The sequence below is a fragment of the Phyllosticta capitalensis genome (genome assembly GCF_038381095.1).
Source record: "Phyllosticta capitalensis strain CBS 128856 chromosome Unknown BKA78scaffold_2, whole genome shotgun sequence".
NCBI lineage: Eukaryota > Fungi > Ascomycota > Dothideomycetes > Botryosphaeriales > Phyllostictaceae > Phyllosticta > Phyllosticta capitalensis.
In genome coordinates this window covers 321,392-348,626 of record NW_027117440.1, presented here as the reverse complement: position 1 = coordinate 348,626, position 27,235 = coordinate 321,392, and the positions used below count along the sequence as shown (strand labels likewise).

Below are 27,235 nucleotides of genomic sequence, written 5' to 3'. Positions count from 1 at the left end.
GCAGAGTTTGGGGGAAGGTGCCATCCACGCGAATGAACCAGAGGAGATTAGTGTATTGAATAGCCATGTTATTTATTTGTGTTTCGAGGACTCCTGAAGGGTATCAATTGGCCAGCTTCCGAGTCTGCTAAGAAAGAAAACGTGGGCTCTACAAACCCATGGTTGAGCTCAGTTTAGCATTGCGCTCAATCCCTCAATCCGAACTCTCTCCCTCTCCCGCTCCTCCCTCTCCCGCTCCCTTTCCCTCCGTTCCTCTTCCGCCTTCCTGGCCTTTTGCTGCATTGCAAGCAATCGCTCAATGTCACTATTCAGGTGATCTTTCCAACCCTCGCCGTAGAGCGCGCGCAGATCGGTCACTGTAGCCTGGGCCAAATGCGACTCGATTGCACCGGTAGCCTTGCCTGCAAGCTCGACAGCGCGTAGTTGGAGGTCGCGGGCAGCCTGCTCGATGCGCGCCTTTTTGGCTGTGGCTTCTTGCGCCGCGCGTCCTGGCGCTGCTTCCTCTTCACGCTTGCGCTTTTCGGCAATCATCGCGGCGCGCTTCTTTCTAGCGGCGAGGTATTGCGCCGAGTGGCCAAGGGGTGCAGGGTCCACGTCGTCTGGGAGCGGAGGCAGAACGTCTAGAGGCGGTGCGGTGAAAAGGAGAAGACGGCCTTGCTCGTCCTGCTGGAATTGGTCGCGCAAGTGCTGAGGGATAGTCGCATTTGTGTGGTCGTCGAGGCGGTATACTTCTTGCTGCTGCGTCGTTTGTTTGTAACCGTGGTGTGCGGCTGGGCTCGGCGCATATGGCGATTGTGGGATCGTGTGGTGCACGGCGGCGGCGTGCGCGGCTTGCTGGTTGCGGAGGTACAAGGTGGAAGGCATTTGCTGAGCAAAGGCAGAAGATGGAAGGTGCGATGCGGTTGACATCGTGTGGGGAGTCGGCGCTGGGCCGTATGATGGGTGATGAGGTGTTGGTTGCGGAGGAAAGCTTGCAGGATGTGTGGCGGCCAGAGACTGCATCGGAGGTGCAGGTGAGGCTGAATGTTGATGGTAGGACGTTGGCTGCGGCGTGTAAGCGGGCTGAGTGTGATGCAGCTGTGGAGTTGGAGCAGGAACCGGCGTCGATGAAGAGTGCCCGCCAGCAGTGTAGGCGGGCTGGCTGGAGTAGCCGTTTGGCGCGTGCGCTGACATTGTGGATGGCTCGCGCTGGGGCGGTGGTGGTGCTTGGGGTGGAGGAGAAGGGGTAGGTTCTGGCGGAGGCGATTCTTTGGGATCCCGGGGTCGCTTGTGGACCGCTCCGATTTTGGGCGGCGCGTTGGGCGCACCCCATTCGGGCTCTGGCAGGTCGTCCGATTCTTTGGCGTCATCCTTTAACAAATACTGAATGGGACTTGGAATCTTCTTCACCCTCTTCGGCACATCGAAAAGGTCCATTTCGTAATCCTTGTCTCGCACTTCGTCGGGGAGACAGCTAGCCCAAGTTTTGATCTTGTTCAGCTTGTGCTTTTCCTCATTGTAGCGCGCCTCGCAAACGTAAATTTCCTTGTCCAGAGGGAAACCTCGCGGACGGCCTTTATTGTAGCGAGTGAAAAACATGACGAAGCAACGGTCCACGACTTCATCTATTGGATGGTCGCGGTACTGTCCGGTCTTGACGACCTCATTCTCGTAAAAGTGCCGATCAAAGCGATGGACAGTCTGCTCAGGACGGTAGTACCAGCACGCGTTGACCCATTTTCCACCATCGGAATCTTGCCATGTGCGGTATATTTGCGCAACAATCGGTTTGGTCAGGTCGTTTGCGTTTCGGATATGCACCCAATCGCCGACCTTCCAGAGCTCTCCATTTAGAAGAATGCCGTCTGGCAATGGTATGCGCCCGTCTTCCATGACGTATTCGGTGTCCGGCTTGGCCTTTTCTTCCTCGGCGGCCTTGCGTGTTTCCTTTTGGAGAAAGCAAGCGTCCTTGTAAATCTGACTCTCGTCCTCGTTGTATTGTTTGGCGTTTTCAAACATGAGCTCGACGTCCTTCATGAACTGATCCACCGACTGATATTTTTTCCTCTTGAGCTTCTTTTTGAGGACATCCATCGCCATGGGGTTTTTGATTTCCATGAAGTACTCGGGCATGACAGACTTGTCCGGGATACGCTCGAAATGGCTGACCATCAGCTGACCTGAGTCGTTTTTGTGTTTCCGGATGGCCTTCATGATGGCTTTTATGCGCGCTTCCATTGGCGTGTCGACGCGCGGAGGCCTTCCACGCCTCTTCCTCGCCTCTTCGGCGGCCTTGTCCTTGGTGTCGTCCCTGCCTCCCTCGCGCTTTAGGATTGATGCGTTGGACCTTGGCCCCGCTCGTCTGCGTTTGGGCCGTTCATCGTCGTCATCGTCATCGTCATCGACCTCCTCCTCGTCTTCTTCCTCCTCTTCATCTTCGTCATCCTCGAGCTCTTCGGGAGTGGGATCCTCGTAGGTGGGAATCTCCCCCAGGTATGGAATCTTTGCCTCTTCTTCGTCAATGACCTTTTCCTCGACCAGTCTCTTTACTTCATTCTCGAAGAATTCCTTAACCACCAACGCGTCCTGATATGCTTGCGAGTCTTGGCGGTTGTATACTTGGGCATTGTAGGTGATGAGAGTAAAGTCGCGGACGTATTCCGGGAAATCCTTGTACTCCTTGTTGTGGATTTTTTGCTTGATCATGCTCAAGGCCATTGGCTCCTTGATGACTTCGTAATAGTCGGGTACTTGGCGCTTGTTGATTTTCCTGTGGAATATCTTGGACGGATCGTAGCCACTTGGGACGCGTTAGTACTGCTATGCGGATTGCAGCGGTGGGCGCATTGCAAAATCCAAGGTAGATAACATGACGCGACACGTACTCTTCAATCCGGTGATTGTATACTTTGGTAAGGACATCTTGCATGGTCTGCCATTTCTGGTCGGGAATGCTGCTCTCGCCGCCTGGTCCAGACGCGTCTTCGGTCGTTGGGACGGGGGTCGCGCTCGCCTGGTCAGCAGCCATTCTCGTATGCGCAGTTGGCCAGGTGTTGCGACTTGAATAATGTGGGGGTTGACGCGGTTGTTTGGTGTAATATGCGACGGTCTTGACAATGCGCTGGGGGAGCTCGCCGAGGACCTCGCACGCATCCTTGCGCAACGGATGCTTAGTCAGGTCGCACGACGCTAATCATGTTGGGCCTAGCGCCACTTCACTTTTGAAAGATTTCTGCCCCAAAAGTTTCTCAATCTCTTCCAAAACGCCCACGACGAAGTCCAAATTCTCCAAACGGTTGCTCGGTCGGTGTACCTTTCGTTCACTCTCATCGACATCGCGTCGCGTTACCATTTTACTGGTCTGTGCACATCGGACGGAACAACTTTCCACCGCCGCTCGCGATTTTCTTGAGGAGCTCAAGAAAACTTCCCGCCCACAGCCAGACGCGACTGCAAGGACCGCTGCACCACAACACGCCCCGGGCTCGGGCTTCGACTTTCGCTGGAAACAAATCGACATCATGTCTGTGGAATACTTGTTGCACGAGTCCCCTGTGGGCTATGCCGTGGGTTTTACTTTCCCAAATGGTAGTCCTCATCGCTCACAGCGCACAGGTTTTCAAGGTTCAGCATCAGGCTGATACCATTGGCAACCGTTTGAAGGAGGTTCAGGAAAAGGCCGCGGAGCTGTCGACCTTTGGAAAGCTTGTCTCTGTCCAAGGATTCTCGCCTTTCCAGGGTGCCGCGCAGGCGCTGGAGAACCAGAACGACATTTCCGAAGGCATTTGCTCCGAGTACCTCAAGTCCGTCATCGAGCTCCACGTCCCGAACCCTGGCAAGAAGAAGAAGGTCACAATCGGTGTTCAAGAAAAGAACTTGGCCGGTAGCATCAAGGCGGACTTTCCCTACATCGAGTGCGAGACTGCCGAAGTCAACGAAGTTGTCGCCGACCTCCTCCGTGGCCTCCGTCTGCACGCACCCAAGCTCCTCAAGCAGCTCCAGGATGGCGATGTTGACAGGGCCCAGCTTGGTCTCGGCCACGCCTACTCGCGTGCCAAGGTCAAGTTCAGCGTCCAAAAGAACGACAACCACATCATCCAAGCCATTGCCACGCTTGACCAACTCGACAAGGCCGTCAACCTGTTCTGCATGCGCGTGAGGGAATGGTACGGCTGGCACTTCCCGGAGCTTGTCAAGATTGTTTCGGACAACCACAAGTACGTGAAGCTGGTGCTGTTCATTGGAAACAAGTCGACTCTCAACGAGGACCAGCTGCACGACCTGGCTGCGCTCGTGGATGACGATGAGGGTATCGCCAAGCAAATCATCGACGCTGCGAGAGTTAGCATGGGCAGGGACATTTCCGAGACGGACATGGACAATGTCATGACTTTTGCCAAGCGTGCCGCAAGCCTTTCCGACTACCGCAAGAGCTTGTCCAACTACCTAGTTGACAAGATGTCTATTGTTGCACCCAACCTGGCTGCTCTCATCGGTGACACCGTTGCGGCTCGTCTCATTTCCAAGGCCGGCAGCTTGACCAACCTCTCCAAGTACGCCGCCTCTACCGTCCAAATCCTCGGTGCCGAAAAGGCTCTTTTCCGTGCCTTGAAGACCAAGGGCAACACTCCCAAGTACGGTCTCATCTACCACTCGTCCTTCATTGGCAGAGCCGGCCAGAAGAACAAGGGCCGCATCTCCCGTTTCCTTGCCAACAAGTGCACAATTGCCTCGAGAATTGACAACTTTTCCGAGAACCCCAACTCCAAGTTTGGTGAGGCGCTCAGGCAGCAGGTCGAGGAGCGTCTCGAGTTCTACCAGAACGGCACGCCCCCCACCAAGAACGAGGTGGCCATGGTAAGCTTTATTCAATTTCTGACTTGGACATACGCTGACCCGTTTAGAAAAATGCCATGGACCAGGTCCTCGCCGGCATGGACATTGACGAAGACGCCAGCGACGACGAGGCCCCCGCCAAGGCAGAGAAGAAGGACAAGAAGAAGGAGAAGAAGGAGAAGAAGTCCAAGTCCAAGGACGCCGAGGGCGACGTTTCCATGGCTGGTGCCTCGACGCCGAAGAAGGAAAAGTCGGACAAGAAGAAGAGGCGCCACAGCGAGGTTGCTGGCGAAAGTGAGAAGGCGGACAAGAAGGAGAAGAAGGACAAGAAGAAGAAGAGAAAATCGGAGTAAGCACCCTGCGCACAGTCGAAGTTTTCACGCACCAGCATGGCGATGAGGAGAGACCGGCTCTGGGCAGGATTGGATGGTATGCATTGTTCCGATTAGGTGGGAGTTTTATCGGCGTTTTCGAGGACCGGAATTGTGTTTGGGCGGGATTTCTCTTGTACTGGCTCAAAAAGGGAGAGCCCAGCATGAAAATGCAATGCAAACTTTGATAATACCCCTCACGAGCGCCTGCAGGTTTCTTGAACTCAACAACATCTAGATATGCATCGCAAGACCGAGAATATCTCCGAGATAAAACTGTCGACCAATCCGAGGCGCTGGACCCTGCATCCAGGCCTGCCTGTCCCGCGTGTATTCTTTCACACGATACAGGTCCCAACGAGTCGAAACAGTACGTCATGATCCGCCCGCGAATTGTTTCGAAGAGACAGCAACAACAGAGGCTGGAAGCAACAGTTCAAAATGTACACGCCATCAGCCCCATCGTTTCACGTTGATCGGGCGAGAACATGAGGTCATACGCAAAATAATTCACTCAACCGACGAGAGCTCAACCCTGTTCCGCTGTAACAAGCAGAGACCGGCTACCCGCGGCATGAGCGCATTTTGTGGACCACAGCCAGAGCGCTGGCCAATACTCAACACCATGAGTTGTCCATGACTCTTTAGCGCGGCCGACATCTTGGAAGAGGGTCGTCTAGCGTCTCATCACGTGTGCGGGGCGGCTGGTGGTATAAAGATCCATTGGGAGCTCAACAAGGGCGATTTTCATCTGCCATTGCTCTCAGCACTCGACTCAGACTCCTATTGCAACTCCTCAAGCTTCACAAGTAGCCGCCTCCCTTTTCCCGCTTGTCGTTGTTGGCTGACCTCGCTGTAGATACTTTGCTCCAACAAGTACATCTCCCAGCTGCCCAGTCAGCCATGGAGAGCATACAATTTTTTCGACATGGAAACATTCCGTGATCAGGTAACTATCAAAAGCATGAGCCGGTGCTTGAATTCTGTCAACGCCTCGAAACGACGCCCCTCCAAATGCCTGCTTGCGTTCAATTACCTTCGAGCATTTGGAGCTGGCTGATCGGGGCGTTGCGGTTTTCTCGCTGAGATTATACGGCCACGAACTTGATCAGGATAATACCTGCGTCGAAAGGATCATGCTCTCCCCATTGCCTCGTCGGCATACTGACTTGACCAGGTTTTAAATACCTCGATCACCGATCAAAATGTCTCCCCCCATTGCAACTTCGCCCACTCTCGAGCGCGCTGCTCCTGTCGTCACCAAGGAGCTGCCGCTGAAGGAGGGTCTCTCGACCACCATCAACACGACCGCGATCAAGACGGTCGACGAGTTCGCGGGCCAGTGGGATGCCTTCAAGTTCACGCCCATTCGCGAGAGCCAGGTCTCGCGCGCCATGACGCGTCGCTACTTCAAGGACCTCGACACGTACGCCGAGTCGGACATTGTTGTCATCGGCGCCGGGTCCTGCGGTCTCAGCACCGCGTACATGCTCGCGAGGGCCAGGCCGGACCTGAAGATTGCCATCATCGAGGGCGGCGTTGCGCCCGGCGGCGGCGCCTGGCTGGGCGGCCAGCTCTTCTCCGCCATGATCATGCGCAAGCCGGCTGACGCTTTCTTGCGCGAGCTCGGCGTGCCGTATGAGGAGGAGGGCAACTATGTTGTTGTCAAGCACGCGGCCGTCTTCACCAGCACCCTCCTGTCCAAGGTGCTGTCCTTCCCCAACGTCAAGCTGTTCAACGCGACGACGGTCGAGGACTTGATCACGAGACCCCTGCCCAACGGCGAGGGCGTCCGCATTGCTGGTGTTGGTATGTTATGGCTGCCCCCTGACCCCCTGACTACTCCCCTCTCGGTGCTTCTTCTAACGCATCCCAGTCACCAACTGGACGCTCGTCTCGCTCCACCACGACGACCAGAGCTGCATGGACCCCAACAGTAAGCTACCCCATCTCTTCACGTCTCCTTCGCCCTCAACTAACACACCTCAGCCATCAACGCACCCATCATCGTCAGCACAACCGGCCATGACGGGCCCTTCGGCGCCTTCTCGGTCAAGCGCCTCGTCAGCATGCAGCAGATTGAGCAGCTGGGCGGCATGCGCGGGCTGGACATGAACACGGCCGAGGACGCCATCGTCAAGCGCACGCGCGAGGTGGTCCCCGGCCTCATCGTCGGCGGCATGGAGCTCAGCGAGGTCGACGGCGCCAACCGCATGGGTCCCACCTTTGGTGCCATGGCCCTTTCCGGCGTCAAGGCGGCCGAGGAGACGCTGCGCGTTTTTGACCAGCGCAAGGCCGAGAATGACAGGGCTTAGATGACGGATGCTGGTGTGGTGGGTTGGACCCGCTTGGGATGGGCAGCCCGAGTTCTTCTTGCGGTTAAGATGCGAGACGCTCGTTTACGTACACCTTGATGCTTGCGACGAATGAAATTGATCTTGTTTGTGCTTCTAAACGTCATGGTTTTGCGGGAATAAGTGACTGTCTTGCCTCGAGATCAGATCCCAACACTTTCATCATGCCGCGCCTCTGATGACGAGCAAGATGTTTACAATGTTAATACAGTGTATGTGGTCTACGTGATGCGTATGCTAAAGGTTCCTGGCTCATCTGTTTTGCTTGCACAGCTGATGGCCTTCAAAAGAGCTGCGACCTTCCACCAGCGGCGGATGTTTGAGACTGATGAACCGTAGAAGCATGAGATCAAGACAGGCATGACTAAGGAGTAAGTGCAGGCTTCGCGATTGGGGCAGTTTGGCTACCGGTGAGCACAGGGAGCAGCTCCCTTCCCATGAGTTGGGATGCTAGATTCCTAGAGCGCAGCCTTGGCCGTCAGCTCCCATCTCTGGCTATCATCAGCCCTGACCTTGTCCTCCTTCTCCAGCTTATCCAGAACCTGCACGACGCCCCTCTCGGCGGCCTCGTGCAAGTTCTCCGGCACGTCCTTGTAAATGACCTTGACAATCTCCATCGAGGTCCAACCAGTCCTTCCGTCACTGCCCTCCGCAGCAGCATCCTGCGCCAACACTTGCACGACCTGCGCCTCGCGCTCCTGCCTGTGCTTGATGTACTCCAGGACCTTTGCCCTGCCGTCCTCAATGACTGGCCCGTGGCCCGGATAGGCTCGTCCGCTGAACCGCTCCGCCATGCCCGCCAGACTCGCCATGTACGCGGGCAGGTCCTCGAACACGGCCGTCCCCGCCCCGAGCACATTGTCGCCGGTAAACATGGCGTCCTCATCTTCCAGCACGAACGCCATGTGGTCGGCCGTGTGCCCCGGGCAGTGGAAGGCGCGCAGCGTCGCGCCGTCGGTCGTAAAGGTCTGTCCGTCGTGGATGGCGGACTGAGAGGGCGCGTCGGGAGAGTTCTTGTGGATGCGGACTGAGGGACACAGCGAGAGTAGGTCGGGCACGCCCTGCACATGGTCCAGGTGCCAGTGGGTGAGGAGCGCGTCGGACACAATGGCGTTTTCGGCGGCCAGCACCTTGCGCAGCGCGTCGCGCCAGGCGGGCATGCCTTGGCCGGTGTCGATGAGCAGGCGGTGCGACCCGCGGCCGACGAGGTATGTGTTGGTGCCCTGCAGAGTAAACTGGTGGAGGTTTAGATGTTTGGATACATGTAATGGCGGGGTGCTGGTGATACCTTGCCAGGGTTTCCGCCCAGGATGCGGATGACGCGGGGCGAGAGCCGCTCGACTTCAGGTAATGTGGTTAGCTGGGTGGCCATTTTGGAGGCACGTCGGAGAGAACCAAGCAAAAAGCGCATGGGGATGCATCTTCTTGGGTTGGAGCATTGCTCAAAGGTGGATGGCAGACATATCTCACCTCGGCGGACAGTCGCCTCGGCTAGGGTCCAGGTCCAGGTCCAATGCCTTCACCCCACCGGCCACGACTTTGTCTGCTGCACGTCTTGTCAGTCGCAAAACCTTGACGATCTTCCCCATTCGGACCGCTCGACAACGGACCAGGCCAACAAGGTGTCTGCTCTAACGCAGCTTATAAGACTCGCCGGAGGACCACCGCCTGTCATGGGCGATATTCAATGCGATGACGATGTCCCGTACGTCTTCACTCTCAGCCATCCGCAACCCACCCGGCGCTCCCACTTTGACCTCGCACCCATGGCCAAACTAACAGCCTTCGAAACCACAGCCAGCTCTCTGCCTTCGCACTCGGCGCCCTGCAAGATTTCATGATCGAGCGCGATCAAGCCGCCAAGCAATTCGAAGAGCTTAAGCTCGTGGCCGAGGAGGAAGACGACATCGTGGTCGACGACGAAAACAACAACAATGGAAACATCGTGAAGCTGTCGATGGAGGCTTTTACAGAGGATTGGAACGCCAGTCAGTTCTGGGCACGCTTTCCTTTCTGACGCTCGTCCGTCTGCCGCTTGCTTGGCCGCGGTTGTTAATCCGGACTGTAGTACAATGACGCGACGGCCACGGCTCTGGCGCGCCAGCTGCTGGACGGCGCCACCGACGAGACGCGCATTGCCGTCGTGTCGACGCCCAGCGTGTTTGTGCAGATCAAGAATTTGCTGGTACGCACAAGGATAGGCGGAATGCCAAAAGGCTGTACTAACATTGGTCAGGCCACTCCCGAATATCAAGTCCGTCCGGAGGTGAAGCTGCTCGAGTACGACGAGCGCTTTGCCGTGTTCAAGGAATACGTCCCCTACGACTTTGCCATGCCGACACGGCTGCCTCGTAGGTTCTGATTTGGGAGTGCATGGGATGGCGCTAATGGCGTGGACTAGCACACCTCAAAGGACGATTTGATCGAATCATTCTGGACCCACCATTTCTCAGCGAAGACTGCCAGACCAAATGTAAGGAAATGTAGATGAGAAGAGATGCATGAACTGACACAACCTACAGCCGCCTTGACCCTTCGATGGCTTGCCAGATCCTGGGACGGCTCCTCACAGCTCATCATTTGCACTGGTGAGCGGTTGCAGGACCTGATCAAGAAGCTCTACGGCAGAGCCGGAGTGCGGGCAACCGACTTTGATGTTGTGCATGCAGGCCTGAAGAACGAATTCTACTGCTACGCCAATTTTGAGAAAAGGGGGGTTTGGCAGTGGAAGAGCAGCGAGTAGACGTGGTTGATACCCTTGCATTGGTGGAGTGAACGGCTTCCATCTTATCTTTTCCATCTCCGAGCTTCCAGCCTGTTGTCAATGCGTTGGTTGATCCCTGCACCCCGGCTGTTTCCTCGTTCCCCGCCATCGGCCGCCGACATCATCCAACACCTTGAGCTCCAACTCTCACCTCCACTCCTCACTTTTCTTCTTCCAGCCTTGCCGATTGTTACCCTCGCACAAAATCACAATGTCTGCCGCTGCATGCATCTTCTGCAAGATCATCAAGGGTAACGTCAACCCCGTCCCGCGCTTCCTCTAGCTCCCGCCGCCGCGCCCGCGCTCCGCACCAGCTAATGCCGCCCAGGTGAAATCCCCTCGATGAAGCTCTTTGAGAGCGAAAAGGTGTACGCCTTCCTCGACATTGGCCCGCTGAGCGCCGGCCACTCTGTAAGTCTCCCCACAGAGACCATCCTCGCCTTTCCCACACCTTCCTGTCTGCAAACAATGCTGCCCCGCGCTCAATCGCAACACAACTACCATCATGGCTTTTGCTGACGCGATGCCGGCATACCCGGCTGCCAAGCTTGTCATCCCCAAGCACCACGGAGCCAAGCTGCACGATATCCCCGACGACGCCCTCACCGAGATCCTGCCCGTCGCCAAGAAGATTGCGCAGGCCGTCGGCTGCGAGGATTACAATGTGCTTCAGAACAACGGCCGCATTGCGCATCAGCTCGTCGATCATGTACGTTTTCCCCGGGATACTGGTCGTGATCTGGGGGGGACGGAGTGTGAGGGTTGAGAGGACGAGGGAGCTTGCGCGGTGTCCTTGAGCTCGAGCATGGAGAGAGGGAGGGACATACATGGACTACATCCCGAGACATGTCCGAAGATAGTGGACGCGATGGGAGGGGATTGTCCCATCATGCGCTCCTCTCTCTGCTCTCCTCCCTCTCTCTTCATCCACCACTACCACGCATCTCTCCAGCTCGGCACCAACCTAACCCGCTTCACAGGTGCACTTCCACATGATCCCCAAGCCCAACGAGAAAGAGGGCCTGACGGTCGGCTGGCCCGCCCAGCAGCCGACAAAGGAGGAGCTGACGAAGCTGTTTGAGGATATTAAGAGCAAGATGTGAATGGACTGGGGGTAGAGATGCGAGTAAAGGAAGAGAGCCAGGCGGGGTCGAAGGGAAGGGCGAGAGAGAAAGAGGAGACTTGGGGCTACGGCCGACTCCGGGTGGGTAAACGGAGGGAGAGGAGAAAGAAGGTTGTGGAGAGCAGAGACAAGCGGATGGCGGTGGCAGTGGTGCACCGCAGTCTCTTTCTGGTTACGAGACAGTCTGTCAGTTCGTCCGTCAATTCGTCCGTCCACTGCCCGTCTTATCCACGGAATGGATTGGGCAATAAATCAAACAAAACCAACACAAAATCAACCTCAACTTCACGCATCCGCCCACCTACATGTACACACCCACCCACCCACTCCGGCCCGGTCCGTTCGGACCAAACCTTCCAAATTCGTGCGTACAGCCATGTGTCCAGTGAGTGCACTTACTCCCCTCACTGCCCAACGTGACGTGACCCATCATGCTATGCGAGAAGGTCCTTACTGTACATCGGGATAGTTACGTCGACAATTGAAGCACGGGGCACCCAAGACTGCTGCAACTTTTAGAGAGTAAGGTGCTTTTCGTCTCGTCCTCTACCCCCCCTTTCCCCCTTGCCCCTGCTGCCGCCGCCGCTGCTGCTTGTCCGTCTGTCTGCTTGAGAACTGGAGTTGTTGTGTTTCATTGGGCCTTCCTTCCTTAGCACCCGTCCCTCCTGATCGACACTCGCCATGTTGTGTCCACGGCTTACGGCTCCGCCCTTATTCTGGTTTAAAATGGCATGGCATGATATTGTGGCACGGGCGCTGTTCTGCCGGCAAGTCAGCAAGCAAGTAATCGAAAGGAAGGAGGGCCGGGGGGCGAGTGGACTGTGGTTTGTAGATGAGGTAGTAGTGTCTGGTTCTGGTTCTGCTTCTGCTTCTGCTTCTGCCAGCGCGTGCTTCAGGTTCTTCTCTTCTCTTTCATGCTCATGATGGCCGTGATTGCGCAGACATGACATGTTCTGGATTACCGGAGAGAGACTCTTGTCTTGTAGCTGACTATGTAAGTAGGTTAGGTGGGTGGACGGGTGAAGCGATGAAGAGGAGAGATGCTTCAGGAGTCTGAAATAGATGGGGGGAGATGCAAGTGCGGGCGGAAGAGGTGGCGTGTACCAGTCTTGCTATGTCCATGACATGTCCACAGCGCAATCAAGTCACCGCTGGACGAGGGACGACCGGCTCGGGTACGCATGCACGCACGCACGCACGCACACAGCACAAAAGAGGAAGAAGTAGAAGAAGAAGTAGAAAGCCCTTCCCAAATTCTCTCATTCAATGTCCCTGTCCGCCCGCCCGTCCGCTGCCAAAGACATTAGATACCCGAGTGAACCGAACCGTACCGTTGCGCCCTTCGCCTGGCACGCCCCAACTACTGGTCAGCTGCATGCTGCACACCCAAAGCAGAAACCAAGGGGGAATTGAAAGGTTGACGGGGAAGCCGTGGGGATGACGACGACGGCTCCAGTCGGGCGGGAAATGTGGAAGAGAAATGAAGAGGAAGGGGGAAAAGGGGGAAAACTTCATGCAATGCAATGGCTGCCCTACTCGGCTCCGCCTAGCCCAGCTCAGCCCAGCCCAGCCTAGCGCCCATTTCTCTCATCTTTTGCGCGCTCGCTCGCTCGCTCGCTCGACTTTGATGCTTGCTCTACAACCATGTGTGGGGATAGTGAGAAAGAAATGAGAGAGAGAGCAGTTGGATTGGGATTGATGGCGCTTTACTTTGAGCACCAAGGCGACAGGTGAGGCATGGCAACAAGAGGAAGGAGGAGTTAAAGGCAAATCAAAAAGAAGAAAAAGGAGAAAGGTGTGGTATCGAGCGTGCTCCAATAAAGGCAATCAATGCGAGTGTTTTTTGAGTTGCAGTCAATGGACCAACGAAATGAACGCTGTTCTAGTCATGAAAAAACAAAAAGAGGAAGCGACCCAAGCAGAGAAAAAGAGATAGGCCATGCTCCATCAGCCGCCCAGCTTGGGCCTCTTGTTCAAAGAGTCCGAATCGCTAGAGAAGGAATCCAGTTCTCTAGGCCTCAGCTTGCCGCGCAACCCCTCGAAGCGGGCCTGTGCCTCGAGAGCCTCCACGAGAGCATCACTACACGCCCGAATCAGTATAGGAATGTCCCGAATCAACGGCTGTGCATTTGATGAAGAAAGGAGAAGTGGCTTCATTGATGAGGAAAGAGGCAGTGAGGCGCACACTGGAACCACTTTACCATGGACCGACTTTCTTGTCCGCTTCCACCGCCTCGTTGTCAAACCCTTCGGTGCTCATGGCGACTTGTTCGTTGACGTCGATGCCTTCGGTGACGGGAAGGTTGGTCCAGTCTTCCCTGAAGCTCGTCATTTCGACGTCTGTTGATGCTGGCTCGGACTGTGGATTGCGGCATATAGCGTCGACTAGCTCTTGCTCTCCGTACTTGAGGTCGGCGCGTACGTAAACTACGCATGTTGTGATGATTTTGGAATAGAGATCGCCTTCTCCGAAAATGTACTTGTCAACCTCCGTGACTTCCGATATCGTTTCGTCGTTGTAGTTGCGCCAGATGCCATTCTTAAAGTCGCGGATGGAGACTAAGTAGTGCCCTCCGCCGGTGTTACCGCGATGGATGAACAGCGAGTGGAGCCTGTAGGGATGCTGTTTCAGTTCTGAGAATAATGAACGATTCTCAGCCTCGATTTGAGAAATTTCCTGGTCGAGGATTTCCATCTCCGCTTCCAGCTCCTTGGCTCTGGACTCTAGCCTATCTTTGGGGACTTCGACGTCGGTATCGCCGCTGTCCACCAAGTCAGACAAGTATTGAGACGTTGCAAGAAGCACTTCTGGGTACCGAAGATTCACTTGCGTAGAGACAAGCTCTTCTCTTCGTGCCCGAAGCTCCCTGACCCGCGCCTTCTTCTCCCAGGAAAGTTGTCTGATTTTCATGACTTGTTCGGTGTCAAGGTAACGTTCCATGTAGATCGTATCGTCGAGACCAAGGTGGTGTTCGGATCGCGTGGTTTGCGCTTTTTCACGATCAAAGCCAAGTCTTTTGACATCCAACTTGAGAATCGGTGGCAGCTCTGTGATCGCAGACCACTCCTCGGTCTTTTCGGAGCCCTCGACAATATTTCTGTCCATCAGATCATCCAATGCTTCGTAGACGTGTTTTGGCCTATCCACAACGGTGATGTTTTGCGCATTGAAAAGCAGGACGTGGCCAGTCGTCTCTCCCTTGATGCGTTTGAAAGCGCGCTCCTTTCCAAAGAAGAGCTGCTTGACCAGATCAATCTGTTCACCATCTTCGCCAAAGCCTTGAAACCGGATAGCATTGCTCAGATGGGTCAGAATATTGTTGAGAATTTCGGATGCATCTTGTTGCATCGTGTAAGGAATCTTGGATGGCGTATTCCTTGGGGGAACTGGCGGGGGATGATTTGGGGGTGGGATGTCCTTTGGAGATTCTTCAGGGGCAACGTCGTCTTTGGAAACATCATCGGCATCCGGTAGCTTCTCTGGATCATTGCCTCCCTCACCTACCAGCGTCGCTTCGCTGGCAGAATCCGCCTTGTCGTTTTCTGCAGGGGTTTTATCATTGGTATTTGCCGATGGCTTGTCTGTTTCGGGCTGCTTCGCGTCCGTTTCTGACGAGTGATTCGTTTCATCAGCGTTTGCTGTCTCGAGGGCGTGTTGAACCAGTTCAGGTCGAGGACGAAAGGTCGAGCTCGGAGTGACGATCAAAGCGAGAAAGAGCTCCTTCAATTCCCGCACAAAGGTCTGAGATCGATGCACTTCTTCAGCCGTGACTTTTCGGCCACCAATCTTTTTCTTCGCGACGTTCTCTGGAGTGACGTCCATGAGGTGGTCTTCAATGTTGAGAACGAGCTCCCGCAGCGGCTTGACGGTGAAGAGATATTGTAGGATGGCGTTGAGATAGCAAGTATTGCCCAGATTCTCGATTCCAACAGGCCATGATTCCGGCGGATGACTCGGCGGTTGGCAAGGCGCGGTTGCTGCGCCGTTGGTGATGTCGTTGCGGATGATGGCTGCATAACGTTCGAGCTCTGCGCTTCTTGACGGGTCATTTTGCTTGCTGTTTTCAAGCTGGATTTGTAGTGTTTCCAGGTCAATGTTGCCCTTGTGGCCCTCAATACCAAACGCGCTGTACGCCTTGGCCTTTTCTGTCTCAGCGTCGTCGACGGCGCTCATGTCCCCAGTTCTGAGAAAGTTGAACAGAAAAGCGCTTTGGCGATTTTCGGCAATGACCTTCACAGCTTGAGTCACCTTGGCATTGTCCGAGGAGTCTTCGCTCTTCTTTGCGGTGGCGTAGTTGGCGACAAAATCATCGCTGGTCCCAGCCTCAACCTCCAGGTAAGACAATGCTTGCTCATAGGTCTCGATGGAATCGCTGGCAGCATCCATGATAGTCTTGCTTTGCTTGTAGGCACCGATTTTGGCGAGCATTTGGCGTGCCTCTGGGACTTGACGAGGGGGAATATCTAATAATCGTGCGCGAAAAGAGCCAATAATGTGGTCATCGCCGAGCTCGTTGACGTTGTCAATGTCAGAATTAAAGTACCTGAGCGCGTCTGCAGCGTCCTTGTAGCTGACAGTGCCAGTAGATTCTTCCACTGCACATTGCGTCATGAGGTCTTCACTTTCCACTTGCTCTGCAATCACTTGCAGACACTGGAAGTAGTAGGGTTTGTTTGTCGAATCGACAGCCGTTTGACGGAGGTAAGAAAAGAGGATTAGAGAATCTGGAAAAGTTTCGACAGCACCCAGGCCGCGGAAGTACCTATGTGCCTGTGTTAGCCGCCAAGCCGAGATTTTTGGGCAGTGAAACTTACAGGCTGACCGCAGGGGCTTCTCTATTACCATTGTTGTGGATGGGGACTATTCATTGTCAACAATACCTCGACTTGAGTAGGTGAAAAAACTTACTCTTAGAGGTGCCAAGCATTCTCTCAATATGCCCTCGAGCCGGTTCCGATTGACTTGTATATCTCTTCAACTCTTCCCTCAGATGCCTGGGAAACAAGTCGATGAAAGATCCCAGTTCGTGCATTACGTCGTCCAAACGATCCCTCATTGGGTCGCCCTTTAGTCGATCCCAGTCAACAGCGGGCCTGGGTAGGCGCCAAAAGCCGTTCTCGGGGTCTGTGGTGTCTTTGGAAAATCCCAGCCGCTCAAAGATTTGATCGCAATCTTCGCCATACGTGACCAAGAATTTTCGATTGCGCACGGGTACGGAGCGAGGAGCATCGGAAGTCAAGGCATCCTTGATGTAGGCATAGAGAAGGTAGTAGCCATCAATGGGACGTGCAACCTGAAGCTCATCCCTATCCGGATCCATCCTCTTTGCCTTTTGTAGCCTCTGATCCAAGGTTCCTTGGTGGGACAAGAGATTCGCCTCCGTCACGCTCAGCCGGGGCGGCGAGACTTCAATCTTTGCCAAAGCTCCGCAGGCTTGGGAAGAGCATCTGAAAGTGTAGATTTCCTGGGGAGCATCATGATCGAACTTCCGAGTGCTAGAACTAATACACTGGAAATGATGAAGCTTGAATTCCTCATTTGGACAAGGTGCCGTGCAGTATGTTCCCCGAAAGTCCAAAGTGATGGCAAAATGATGACGACACAGCCGGCACATGGAGGCAGTCTTGTACACCGTGGAGTCATTCGTCGGCGCATCCCATTCCCTTGGTATGACAGACTGGTCCCACTTCAGTGCCAGGTGGTGGCGGCAACTGGGCGCGGGAGGATCGATGTAGACGGGTTTGCGCACGTCATACCATGGCGGCGGGTGGGCGAGGACGTTGCGGCCGAATGAAGCTCGTTGGCGCGGGTCATAGTGGTAGAGGTCTTCTATCAAGCGTGGCGCAGTCTTCCCTTTGGAAATGGTCAGCTTCAGAAGCTTCAACGGCGAGTGGAGCTCTCACCTGGAGCAGAAGACATTGGGCCAGAAGATGTGGAGCGTTCAGGACCGCCAACAGGTGCTCTGAGCAGGTCAAACGATCAGGCAGAAAAGTGAGACGGCGCGCCAGTGATGCAGAGCGGAAGACGAGGGAGAAATGGAGGTAGGCGCAATATTGGGAGTAATTCAAAGCGGAAGAGAAACACAAAAGACGCCGTCTGCCGGAGAGGGGAGCTGTTTGGAGCAGTGCTAGCAACCGCTTCCGCATCATCAATGCTGCACGGACTCACGGATTCTGCCGGGCCACACCGTCTTGCAAAGAGACCAATCGCGCTCGAGCTCTCTTGCTTACCGCCGCCGCACTCCCGCCCGCGACATCACTCCCCGGTCGTGCACCACCACACCACCTTGAAGCTACCAGATCAGTGTGCATCGCGACACGCTGCACTCTCTTTGACCATTGAATCTCCACTCCTATCAATCATCTCTCGTCATGGCTGAAGAAACTCCCTACCACCTCAAGGACACCATTGGTCGTTCGATGAAGTCCGCCGCTGTTCTGGGCTCCGCCGGTGTCTTCGTGGCTGCCACCCAAAATACTCTGGCAAGGCAAAACTATGGCGTGATGGGAGTCTTTACAAAGTTTGGCGCGACGGCGGGCTACTTCAGTTAGAATGCTCTCTGGGACGATTGAACAATGGCTGATTGTGACAGCTGCCATGGGCACCGTCTACGAGTTCACCAGATGCTCCGCTGCGAACCTGCGTCGAAAGGACGACACCTGGAATGAGGCCATTGGCGGTTTCTTTGGTGGTGCCGTGGTCGGACTGAGATGTATGCTTCCCCAGAATGTCCGAGCTGGATCGCTCCCCGCTGATTCCACCAACAGACCGGAGTATCCCCGCGATTGTGGGCTTCGGAGTCGGCCTTTCGACCATTCTCGCGACCTTTCACTACACCGGCCACTCGATCGCTGGAGCCCGTAAAGACCCAGACGTTGACCAAGTTGAAAAGGTCGAGCAGTACAGGAGGAACTGGAGACACCCGTCGGAGGAGACTGTTGCGCATCTGGGCGAAGGCCGCGGTTTGTCCACTGGTCAATTTTCTCCAGGAACCAATGCTGATGAGAGACAGGAATCTACATGCCCGGTTACGAGGACAGGAGACGCCAGACGCTCAAGGACAAGTACGGATACGAAATCACCGCGCCCCCAGCACCTCGCTGAACATGGGCGGTCACATGTTGAGAAGCACTTGGAGATGCGGATGGATGCCATCAAAGCTACACATGAGTTCGTTCCAGACAAATTTCATCGGCCACCAAAGACAAGACGCGATATACCTGTACAAATGCATTGTTTCTAGCGAAGACAATCTGAGCCTTTTCTGTTGACGCGCCCACTCTGGTTGTATGGAGCTACTGAATGGAAGGATGGCACAGTGGATGCTGACTTGCCAAGCGATTTACGGCCCTGAGAGTGTAGGTCGAGAAAGGATGCGCCCCGGATACTCATCACTGGGCCAAGGCCTTTCACAATATTCCTGGGCGTTGACATTTGACAGAACACAATTGACATCCTTTGGTGGTTGGCCAACGGCTACACAGTGTCGCAAAGCTTTCTGGTATCAATTCGAGCTGGGCAATGATAGCTTTCTTGCCTTCAGAGGCACGTGGCGTCGGCTCAAGACTTTAGCTTGTGTCACTTCATGTGCGAGTTTCCTAAAGGCTCACACAAGAACAAAGGGAGATATTTGGAAGAGCCCTAGTAGAAGTAATTCCGAGCAAAACCTAGTAAACTGATGGTCTCTGAAACGACAGCAATGATTCAAGAGTCTATGCGAAAGGGAGCAATGTGTCATGTCGTTGACAGACACTATCTGCTTGTCAGGGGGGAGGAGCAGCCACCACTTCGGATGTTGGCGTTTGCCTGTGGTTTGATTTCGAGTAATTGACTATTGGACATCATTGACTTTGGAATTGTCCCTGTAAAGCATCTAGCTGCGAGCAAGCGTATCCGGGGCTCTCTTGATGACAGCGAAAAGTTGTGTTTTTTGGTTTTCCAAAATTGATGCGTGAAAGGCTTCTACGCTTGAGGTGAGACTTCAAGTTACCCCCTGTGTTGTGCATCATCTCCGCATCCATTGAATAGGGGCGGGCATGTTATTGCCATGCGGTCGAGCTCGATAATGAGCTTATCCGTGACCCCTCGCAACCCCGCATTGACATCAGTTTCAATCCAAATGCATCATCAAGGCAAGAAGAACACCTTGCAATAGAGCAACAAACGCACAAAGGGCAAGGCCAGCGTGTACAGTACGCCTGCATGAGACAGTTGGCTGGTTGGGAGCACTATACTGGACGCAGGCTTGGGGGCGGATGTCTTCTCCGCTCGACGCCGCCATCCCTGACGCTGCCCCGCCGTGCTGCCGCGCTTTGGACAAACCGAGCAAGACGATGACCTGGGGGGATCGACCGGACCCTTCTGTGAACGGCAGATTATTTGATCAAGACTCTTGCAGCTGGCGCGGGGTTTGGTTCAGAGAGTTGCCATAAATACCTTTTTGCTCTCTCTGCACGACCAATCCGATTCTCGTTCGCCTCTTCTCTTTTCTTTGCTCCACGACAGCTCTACTCTTCCAACACCTCGCCCACCATGTCGACGACTCTCCAGCCGCAACCGCCTTCGCAGGGGGACCTGAAAGAACGATTCTTCAGGTACTTTACGCATGAAGTGACGGGTGAGCACGCGACCAATCTCCTCTCGCTCCGCGCGGGCAGTCTCAGCGCGACCAGACCTGGACTGACTTGATGGGTGGACCGTCGGGGCAACAGCGCTGGACACGCAAATCGAGCAGCTGGCAGACAAGTCGGTGACGGGCGGCGAGCGCAGCGACGGCGTCGACCACTGCCTGGCCGGCATCGCGCGTCTGTCGCGTGAGGTCAAAGATGCGTCGGCATACATCCCCGCCTACGACCAGCGTACCTACGCCGAGGTGAGTGGTCCACCACCAAAAGTTCTACTGTATATTGACGATTGGACAGGCCATAAAAGCCCTCAACGACAAGCTCGGCCAAGCACGCGCCTCGTTCGCTCCACGTCCCAAGTTCAGCTTCAAGTCGACGCGCAAAGTCGCAACGGCCGTCTCGCACCACAAGAACCCGTCGGCAATATCGCTCGAGGACGCCGCCGAATTGGCCTCGCAGGCGCGCCTGAAGCTCCCCGGCGCCTCGTCGTCAAACGCCTCTGGCAAATCCTCGTCCGGCCGCGGCGGCCTACTCGACACAGCCGCCAGCTCCGGCACCACGACGACAAACTCGAGCGCGTATGCCTCGCCCGCCGTGCACACACCGGCCGAGACGGAGGCCGGGGATGATGAGAGCAGGAGTGCTGCTGGTGCCGCAGGGGCGAGTAAATCGACGACTGCAGAAGGGGAGGACGCCTACGTCAACCGCAACTTGTCGAGCCACGAGCGCTCGCGGACGCCGGTGCGCAAGCCCTCGTTCTCGGGCGCCAACAGCGTCACCATTTCCGGACACACCGGACTGCACATCATCCTGCCAGAGAGTGCATCGCACGCAACATCGTCCGGCACGATAGCCAACCTGCGGCACTGCATCGTCGACATGTCGATGCCAACATCAACAGCACGAGCGCAGCAGCAACAGCAGCAGCAGAGCGGCGACAGCGGAAGCAGCGGGCTGGCATCAAACGAAGCACAACCCGCCGCCCAAGCACAAGGGGCGGCGCCCTTCGCGGCGCTGACGCTCAAAAACATCAAGTCGTCGCTCGTCGTGTGCGGGCGCGTCTCGGGCGCCATCCACCTGACCAACCTGGCGCACAGCGTCGTCGTCGTCAGCACGCGCCAGTTCCGCATGCACGAGTGCCGCGGCGTCGCCGTCTACCTGGCGTGCAGCTCGCGGCCTATCATTGAGGACTGCGTCGACGTGCGCTTCGCGCCGTGTCCGTCGCTCTACTCCCCCCCTACCTCCACCTCCACGTCCACCCCATCCACAGACCCAACCCCTGAAGCCCAACCCCCGCCGCAACAAAATCTCTGGGACCAGGTCGACGACTTCAAGTGGCTCAAGGCCGAGCCGTCGCCCAACTGGCGCGCCCTGCCGCCCGCCGAGCGCGTCGCCGACGCCGTCTGGCGCGATCTGGTGCCCGGCGGGCCGGAGCTGGGCGTCGACGACATTTTGAAAGCCGTCGGCGTCGTGCCTGCCAAGGCATAAGTCTCAAAAGAAGAGCACGAAAATAGAGAGGCACTTGGGGAGCAGGGGAGAGGGGAGAGGTGGAGGGGGAAGGGTGGCACGGCTTGCGGATGATGCAAGTCATCGAGTTCCAACAGGGGTAGCGGAGCCGGCGAAGCATGACGATGACGAAGGCAAAAAACGGGGAGGGTGTTGGGGGGGGGGGGGGACACAGAAAGTCGAATGGGCTACTTGTGGTGGTGTTGGTGGATAGAGAGACATACTTAGGACAAGCAACCAAGAATCGTGTCCCCCATCCACCATTATGCCTCTCTTTTGCCTACACACATGCGCATAATGTCCACACGCCTGTCCCTGTCTTAATCACATCACCACACCAGCATGCCACCTCGCCCTCTGCCGCCGTCGCCGTAGTGCTCAGAACGCTCTCACAGGTCACAGGTCACATACAGGCTCAGAACGCTCTCACAGGTCACAGGTCACATACAGATCTCTTTGCTTTTTGATTGATTGATTGATTGATTGTTTCTGCTTCTCCCATGTGCGGCTTTCGTCTCGCCCGCTTTCCCAAGTTCGATGCTTCTGGGTCGAGAGGGGGATCCCATCCCATCCCCCCCTCTAATGTGTCCCGCGGTATACAAACCCCCCACCTAGACAGCCCTCTTCTTCCTGCCGCCGCCCTTCCGCCACAACCACAGTGCCTCCTCAGCACACGCCTTGGCCGTCAAGTGTCCGCCGCGGCGATTGACCTCCTCACTCAGCGTCTCCACGACGCGGTGCTCCTCGACCTGGTCCCACAAGCCCCTGGCCAAGTCGGCCAGATGCCTGCCCTGCTGCGCCGCGAGCTGGGCCTCGTGGCCCTCCTTGAGCACCTCGGGCCCGTCAACCTCGATGGTGCCCTCGACGCCAAACTCGCCGCGGCCCAGCCGGTACAGCAGGCGTCCCAGCGTCTGGATCGCCATGCAGCGCTGCGCCGGCACCGCGCTGCGCGCCAGGAGCGCCAGCTCCGGCACTGTGTAGCCGGCTGCTTCGGGCGCCGCGCCGTGGTGGTGCAGCCCCAGTGTGACGGGCAGGGCGCGCGCGGCCCGCGGCGGCACCATGGCGCCGTTGAAGTCGAAGCGGATGTCGGCGGCGTCGAGCGTGTCGAGAGAGGGGTGGTAGGGCGAGGCGCGGTCGGCGGCCGAGTCGGGAGTGGGCAGCGGTGCCGCCCATGAGAGGGACGATGGGTCGGCGGGGAGATTGGGGAAGTATTTGGCGTGCAGGTCTTCGAGGAAGGTGTCGGAGTTGGGGTCGAGGGTTGGCGGTTGCGGAGGTTGTGGGAAGTGGATTGCGGGCGCGGGGGACATGGCGTTTTCTTTAATCGCAGAGATGGATGGTGTTGTTTGATCTTCTTCGTCCTCTTCCACTGTAGCTGGCTTGGGAGCTGATGGAGGTTCTGGAGGCTCCTCTTCGGCGAAAGCCACTTTCTTCTTGGGGGCGTCCGGATCGCGCCGTCGAGCTGGCTGCTGCTGTGTGGGGGCGTCAGTGGAAGATGAAAAGTTGGTCTCATTTCTGCCCTCATCGAGGTTGGCGCGCTTGAGCATCATTTCGAGAAACTTGGGATTGAGACTGGCAAACAACTCTTGGCGTTCGTGCTCAATCTCATCGGGCGTCATTTCAGCCAGTCTTTGCCTATTCTCCTCGTCTATGCGCCGCCGCTCCGTCTCGTCAAATGTCTTCTCGTGTTGTGCCGGTGGCGGCGCTGACTCTTCCGCCGGCGCTGGGGTAGTCGCGACGTCATCGCTAGACTTTTGATTCCGTTGCTGCTTGAATGCAGACACGCGCGTGCGCTTCTTGTGGGCGGGAAAGCCGGTCGGAGTGGCCTTGAGCGACGGGGCGGATGGAGCTTTTGCGACGCGTTCCTGGACGTCGCCGACGAAACTAAAGGCAGGCAGAGCGGCGGCGACCGGCACGTCGTCTACAGGATAGTCATTGTCTGGATCGACTCTGTCGCCGAGGATGCCGCGCTCCGGGTCGTCAAAGTTGACGTGGAAGCGGTCGCCTTTTTGGATGGTTGACATGGTTGTGTCGTGGTGGTTGGGTTGGTGTTGGACCGGGAGGGTCAAATCTAGATTGGCGCCGGGGCCAGGATGTGGCGCGGGCCGCGGCCGGGTGAGGAAGGCGTGGCACAGCAGCCGATTTTCCTATTCGGGTTACTCTTTGGATGGTTCCATTGACTTTTGGATGAATGACTTTTGACACTTTAACTGTCGGCTTAATGATGATGACCATGGAGGCACATGCACCGTGACCGAAGCCAAACTTTGCGCGGGAGCCGCTTGCTGCTGCATCTCTGATCCTTGGGCGCGGACTGCGGACCCTCCCCAGCCGCGGGCGGTGAGCCGAGAGCGCCACAGTTTCGGCGCCACATCTTTCTGCTTGAGCTCAAATTAATTGGATGCTCAGTTCGCGACGACAAAAGAGACGATGCGAGCAAGGAGTTGTGATAGCAAACACCGTGTCTTGACCGGTTTGACATGTACCTTGTCGCCATCCAAAAAAGATTCCCGTCATCCACCGGCTGGCAGCGTGCCGACGCAGACAGGGCAGGGCAGGGCGTGCCTGAGACTGAGGTGCACCGGCAGGGCTGATATTCGCCAGCAGTAGTAAATACCGTCCATACGTCGGTGTCAGGTCGCCGCGGCCTACGCATAACGTGTGCCTAGCAGCTCTAGGTCATGTATTTTCCCACGTCCACGGCATTCCCTCCTCTCTCCTCCTGCGCGCACCCTCTCCGTTTCCTCTCTCCCTCTCCTCTCCCTCTTCATCCTCGCCTTTAACAGTCTCTCCCATCAGCTCCATCGCCAGCAACCCGCCAGCGCATCCAGCCCATCTCTCTCCACCGCTCCGTTTGCTCTTTGAACCCTTGCGACCGCGCTCGCGAGCTTGCAACTGCAACGTCGTCGTAGTCTCTCCTCTCCAGCTGCTCTACACTTGACTTGGTGTTCCACTGCTGGAGGCCGTGGTTGTTTCGGCTCGACTCGTTCGTCATGGAATCCTCTTCCAACGAATTGAGTTCCCCACCAGGCAGCCCTCCCGAAATGGCCGCTGCCTCGTCTACAACCCTCAACCACAGCAACGCTAACCTGCCGCTTGGTGTTGCAACCTCTGGAGCCCCCACCACCGCAACCGCCGCCAACTCCGTCCAGGCCAACAATGCGCCCCCGCCAACCACAACCACCACCACCAAGCGCGGTCGTAAAAAACAACAAAACGGCGACGAAAAGCCAAAGCCCGCTAGAAAGCCCCGCGCTCCAAAAGATCCAAATGCACCTCCTGTCCAGCGCAAAAAGAGAAAGACGGCCAACGACGACTCGTCTGCCCCGCCACAGCAGTCGTCATCCTCCGCAGCTGCACACAAGCAGTCCAAGATTACCGATTTGGTCGCCCCAACCCCAGAACCCATCCCCAACCCTGCTCTCACCCACCTCGCCGCCCACTCGACAGTTCCGCGCCCTGCATCTTCCGGCCAGCTATACGATCCAATCCGCTCCTCCACCGTCCCTGCGTCGCAAAACTCCCACGCGAGCAGCATCCCGCCCGTCTCACCCCCGGCTCGTGTCGTGAACCGCGCAAGCGCCTCACCTTCAATCAACTCTCTGATTGACCCTCCGTCGGTGCCTTCGCAGTCGCACTTGTCGCAGCAGTCTCGATTCCAGCCGCCCATGTCCGTCACGTCTGCACCCGCCTCTCCAGCTCCTCCTTCAGCCAAGCACAATCCATTTGGTCCCCCGAGCGAGACGTTGCAAAGCTCCAAGCCTCCGCCAATGAACCCTTCAACCATGGAAGGCATTGAGCAGACGGAAGCCCCGACCAAGCCCGCGCCTGCGGTAAAAAAAGAGTCTACGGCATCTACCCCATCCTCGGCAGCTCCCGCAACAACTGCGCCGCCCAAAGCATCCAAGCAAAAAGAGGCTCCACCTTTGCCCACCGGTAGCGGTCTTCTCGCAGGCATGCCGCTTGGAGGCGCACCCTCTACCCAGCCCGAAAACGAGGGCACCAACATTTGGCTCACCTTTCCTCTCAAGGGCCAAAACAACGTGACCATCAACTTTGCCCGCGAGGTGGAAAAGAAGTACGGCTTCGCCGCCCTGCACCCTCGAGTCGCGGCGGCCAACGAACGCCGACGCCAAATGGCTGCCGCAACGGCTGCACTTGAAAAGGGCCCCGGAGGTGGTTCAGCAGATGACATGTCCGTCGACCTCTCGGAGAATGAGAGCAATGTCGAAATGGGCGGAGTGGACGAAGACCTCACGCTGGATGGCAAGAAGCGACAAAGAAAGAAGAAGGTGGAAGACTACGACAAGGACGACGACTTTATCGACGACACCGAGCTCGCATGGGAGCAGTCTGCCCTCATGGCCCAGGATGGCTTCTTCGTCTACAGCGGTCCCCTCATCGCCGAAGGCGAGAAGCCCACAATCGAGAGGTACGTAATCATCTTGCCATTTGCTTTGATTTTGCTAACTTGGCGCAGGGCCGACGGAACCGTGGCTCGCGGCCGCGGCAGAGGTAGAGGACGTGGCGGCACAACGCGTGGTGATGCCGCCTCTGGTCGCGGATCGCGAGGCGGACGTGGTTCGAGAGGCGGCATGACGACGCGCAAACCGCGTGTCACCAAGGCCGACCGAGCCATGATGGAGCAGGAGAAGCTGGAGCGAGAAAAGATTGCGGCTGGCCTCGCCAACGCAAAGCCTGCCATCCAGCGCGCGCCGTACATGACATAGATTGTCGACAAGCACGTCGCTTTGTTGCTCCAACCGCCGCCCGTCTGAGGCCTGTTCTTTTTATCAACTTTTTTCGAATTGTTGTTGTTTCGGCCAGTCTCTTCTTCTTCTTTTCTCTGCACACAGGAAGCAAAGCGGGCAGCATCCGGCATGGGCATTTACAACGACACGACCTGACCTTTTGCACGCAAGTCCCCCTTTACATTTCCGACTTGGCAACTCCCTCTTCTTCTACTTTCTCTCTCGATCGCGACCTTGTTCGTCCATCTTGTTTTCATTCACTTCCATCTCTCATCATGGTGGGGACCATTCGCACGGATCACGGCGTCGGGCTTTTCTTTCTTCTTACTGGGAAATGCACGACATTTGTCTGTCGGTCTGTTTGCCTGCCTGTCATTGATGACGGGTTGAAAAACCGCCTTCTTGTCGATAATGACTGCAGCTTGCATGCGGCGGCGGTTTGGGTGGGGGATTACTGCGTGATGGTAGGAGGACGGGTCGGGAGGTCGGTCACCTCAGGGGCTCAGGTCGGTCGGGGCAGGGCATACAAAGGTTCTTCTTCATTCGGTTCAGGTCAGAGGTACGGTAGTTCAAGATGCGCCTCCTCCGTAGGTATACGTCTTGTTTTCATTTCTGCCACTGGCTTGTTGTCATTATTGTTGTTGCTGTTGGTCCTACGCATCCCCTGTCGCTGCTCACCTCGTCATCCATCCCGCGTCAACGGTTGCAGCGATGGTTGGTGATGATTTTGTTCCGCGTTTATTCCTCGTCCTCTTTTCTTTCGGCTCTTACTTCTCTTCCCTTCCTGCTCTTGCTTGCATCATCATCATCATCATCACCCACACCGCCCACCTACATCATCTCCAGCCGTCTTTCGCTCCAACAGTCGTCTGACCGGCTGTTCACTTCCTTGGTCTTTTCTCGCTCTCTCGCTTTCTGCAGCTCCCTCC

At 56.3% G+C, this 27,235-nt stretch overlaps 12 protein-coding genes across 12 annotated transcripts; 8 read left to right on the top strand and 4 right to left on the bottom strand.

Moving 5' to 3' along the window:
- Positions 1-39: 39 nt before the first annotated feature.
- BKA78DRAFT_69619 (uncharacterized protein) lies at positions 40-3,081 on the bottom strand. The gene is made up of 2 exons (XM_066893600.1): positions 2,865-3,081; positions 40-2,779 (listed from the first exon to the last, which is right to left on the bottom strand). The coding sequence occupies exons 1-2, from the start codon at positions 3,005-3,007 to the stop codon at positions 169-171; spliced, it is 2,754 nt and encodes a 917-aa protein (XP_066747336.1). The 5' UTR covers positions 3,008-3,081; the 3' UTR covers positions 40-168.
- Positions 3,082-3,249: 168 nt separating this feature from the next.
- On the top strand, positions 3,250-5,465 carry BKA78DRAFT_304746 (uncharacterized protein). Its single transcript, XM_066887644.1, has 3 exons — positions 3,250-3,545; positions 3,595-4,836; positions 4,884-5,465. The coding sequence occupies exons 1-3, from the start codon at positions 3,501-3,503 to the stop codon at positions 5,166-5,168; spliced, it is 1,572 nt and encodes a 523-aa protein (XP_066747335.1). The 5' UTR covers positions 3,250-3,500; the 3' UTR covers positions 5,169-5,465.
- Positions 5,466-6,391: 926 nt separating this feature from the next.
- BKA78DRAFT_329702 (thiamine thiazole synthase) lies at positions 6,392-7,501 on the top strand (the record flags this gene model as incomplete). The annotated part of the gene is made up of 3 exons (XM_066889690.1): positions 6,392-6,995; positions 7,063-7,122; positions 7,176-7,501. 3 exons carry the CDS (start codon positions 6,392-6,394, stop codon positions 7,499-7,501), a joined length of 990 nt encoding a protein of 329 aa, XP_066747334.1.
- A 189-nt stretch (positions 7,502-7,690) lies between these two features.
- On the bottom strand, positions 7,691-9,082 carry BKA78DRAFT_304742 (metallo-beta-lactamase domain protein). The gene is made up of 2 exons (XM_066887643.1): positions 8,829-9,082; positions 7,691-8,775 (listed from the first exon to the last, which is right to left on the bottom strand). Exons 1-2 carry the CDS (start codon positions 8,949-8,951, stop codon positions 7,999-8,001), a joined length of 900 nt encoding a protein of 299 aa, XP_066747333.1. The 5' UTR covers positions 8,952-9,082; the 3' UTR covers positions 7,691-7,998.
- Positions 9,083-9,213: 131 nt separating this feature from the next.
- Positions 9,214-10,283, top strand: BKA78DRAFT_329700 (putative N6-adenine methyltransferase-domain-containing protein; the record flags this gene model as incomplete). The annotated part of the gene is made up of 7 exons (XM_066889689.1): positions 9,214-9,245; positions 9,338-9,452; positions 9,492-9,539; positions 9,609-9,725; positions 9,777-9,891; positions 9,942-10,013; positions 10,063-10,283. 7 exons carry the CDS (start codon positions 9,214-9,216, stop codon positions 10,281-10,283), a joined length of 720 nt encoding a protein of 239 aa, XP_066747332.1.
- On the top strand, positions 10,147-11,517 carry BKA78DRAFT_69577 (HIT-like domain-containing protein). Its single transcript, XM_066893599.1, has 4 exons — positions 10,147-10,555; positions 10,633-10,715; positions 10,852-11,013; positions 11,285-11,517. Exons 1-4 carry the CDS (start codon positions 10,516-10,518, stop codon positions 11,405-11,407), a joined length of 408 nt encoding a protein of 135 aa, XP_066747331.1. The 5' UTR covers positions 10,147-10,515; the 3' UTR covers positions 11,408-11,517.
- A 2,075-nt stretch (positions 11,518-13,592) lies between these two features.
- BKA78DRAFT_69533 (uncharacterized protein) lies at positions 13,593-17,543 on the bottom strand. Its single transcript, XM_066893598.1, has 4 exons — positions 17,332-17,543; positions 16,337-17,281; positions 16,243-16,288; positions 13,593-16,190 (listed from the first exon to the last, which is right to left on the bottom strand). Exons 1-4 carry the CDS (start codon positions 17,345-17,347, stop codon positions 13,625-13,627), a joined length of 3,573 nt encoding a protein of 1,190 aa, XP_066747330.1. The 5' UTR covers positions 17,348-17,543; the 3' UTR covers positions 13,593-13,624.
- Positions 17,544-17,799: 256 nt separating this feature from the next.
- Positions 17,800-18,532, top strand: BKA78DRAFT_247306 (uncharacterized protein; the record flags this gene model as incomplete). The annotated part of the gene is made up of 4 exons (XM_066884291.1): positions 17,800-17,974; positions 18,021-18,140; positions 18,196-18,390; positions 18,441-18,532. 4 exons carry the CDS (start codon positions 17,800-17,802, stop codon positions 18,530-18,532), a joined length of 582 nt encoding a protein of 193 aa, XP_066747329.1.
- A 1,068-nt stretch (positions 18,533-19,600) lies between these two features.
- BKA78DRAFT_376801 (tubulin binding cofactor C-domain-containing protein) lies at positions 19,601-21,709 on the top strand. The gene is made up of 3 exons (XM_066892843.1): positions 19,601-20,045; positions 20,140-20,300; positions 20,350-21,709. The coding sequence occupies exons 1-3, from the start codon at positions 19,961-19,963 to the stop codon at positions 21,538-21,540; spliced, it is 1,437 nt and encodes a 478-aa protein (XP_066747328.1). The 5' UTR covers positions 19,601-19,960; the 3' UTR covers positions 21,541-21,709.
- Positions 21,710-22,013: 304 nt separating this feature from the next.
- Positions 22,014-23,589, bottom strand: BKA78DRAFT_304710 (RPAP1-like protein). The gene has a single exon (XM_066887642.1). It carries the CDS (start codon positions 23,577-23,579, stop codon positions 22,170-22,172), a length of 1,410 nt encoding a protein of 469 aa, XP_066747327.1. The 5' UTR covers positions 23,580-23,589; the 3' UTR covers positions 22,014-22,169.
- A 791-nt stretch (positions 23,590-24,380) lies between these two features.
- BKA78DRAFT_69487 (uncharacterized protein) lies at positions 24,381-26,433 on the top strand. Its single transcript, XM_066893596.1, has 2 exons — positions 24,381-25,987; positions 26,036-26,433. The coding sequence occupies exons 1-2, from the start codon at positions 24,549-24,551 to the stop codon at positions 26,283-26,285; spliced, it is 1,689 nt and encodes a 562-aa protein (XP_066747326.1). The 5' UTR covers positions 24,381-24,548; the 3' UTR covers positions 26,286-26,433.
- Positions 26,368-27,213, top strand: BKA78DRAFT_69483 (uncharacterized protein). Its single transcript, XM_066893595.1, has one exon. The coding sequence runs from the start codon at positions 26,582-26,584 to the stop codon at positions 27,026-27,028; it is 447 nt and encodes a 148-aa protein (XP_066747325.1). The 5' UTR covers positions 26,368-26,581; the 3' UTR covers positions 27,029-27,213.
- Positions 27,214-27,235: the final 22 nt, after the last annotated feature.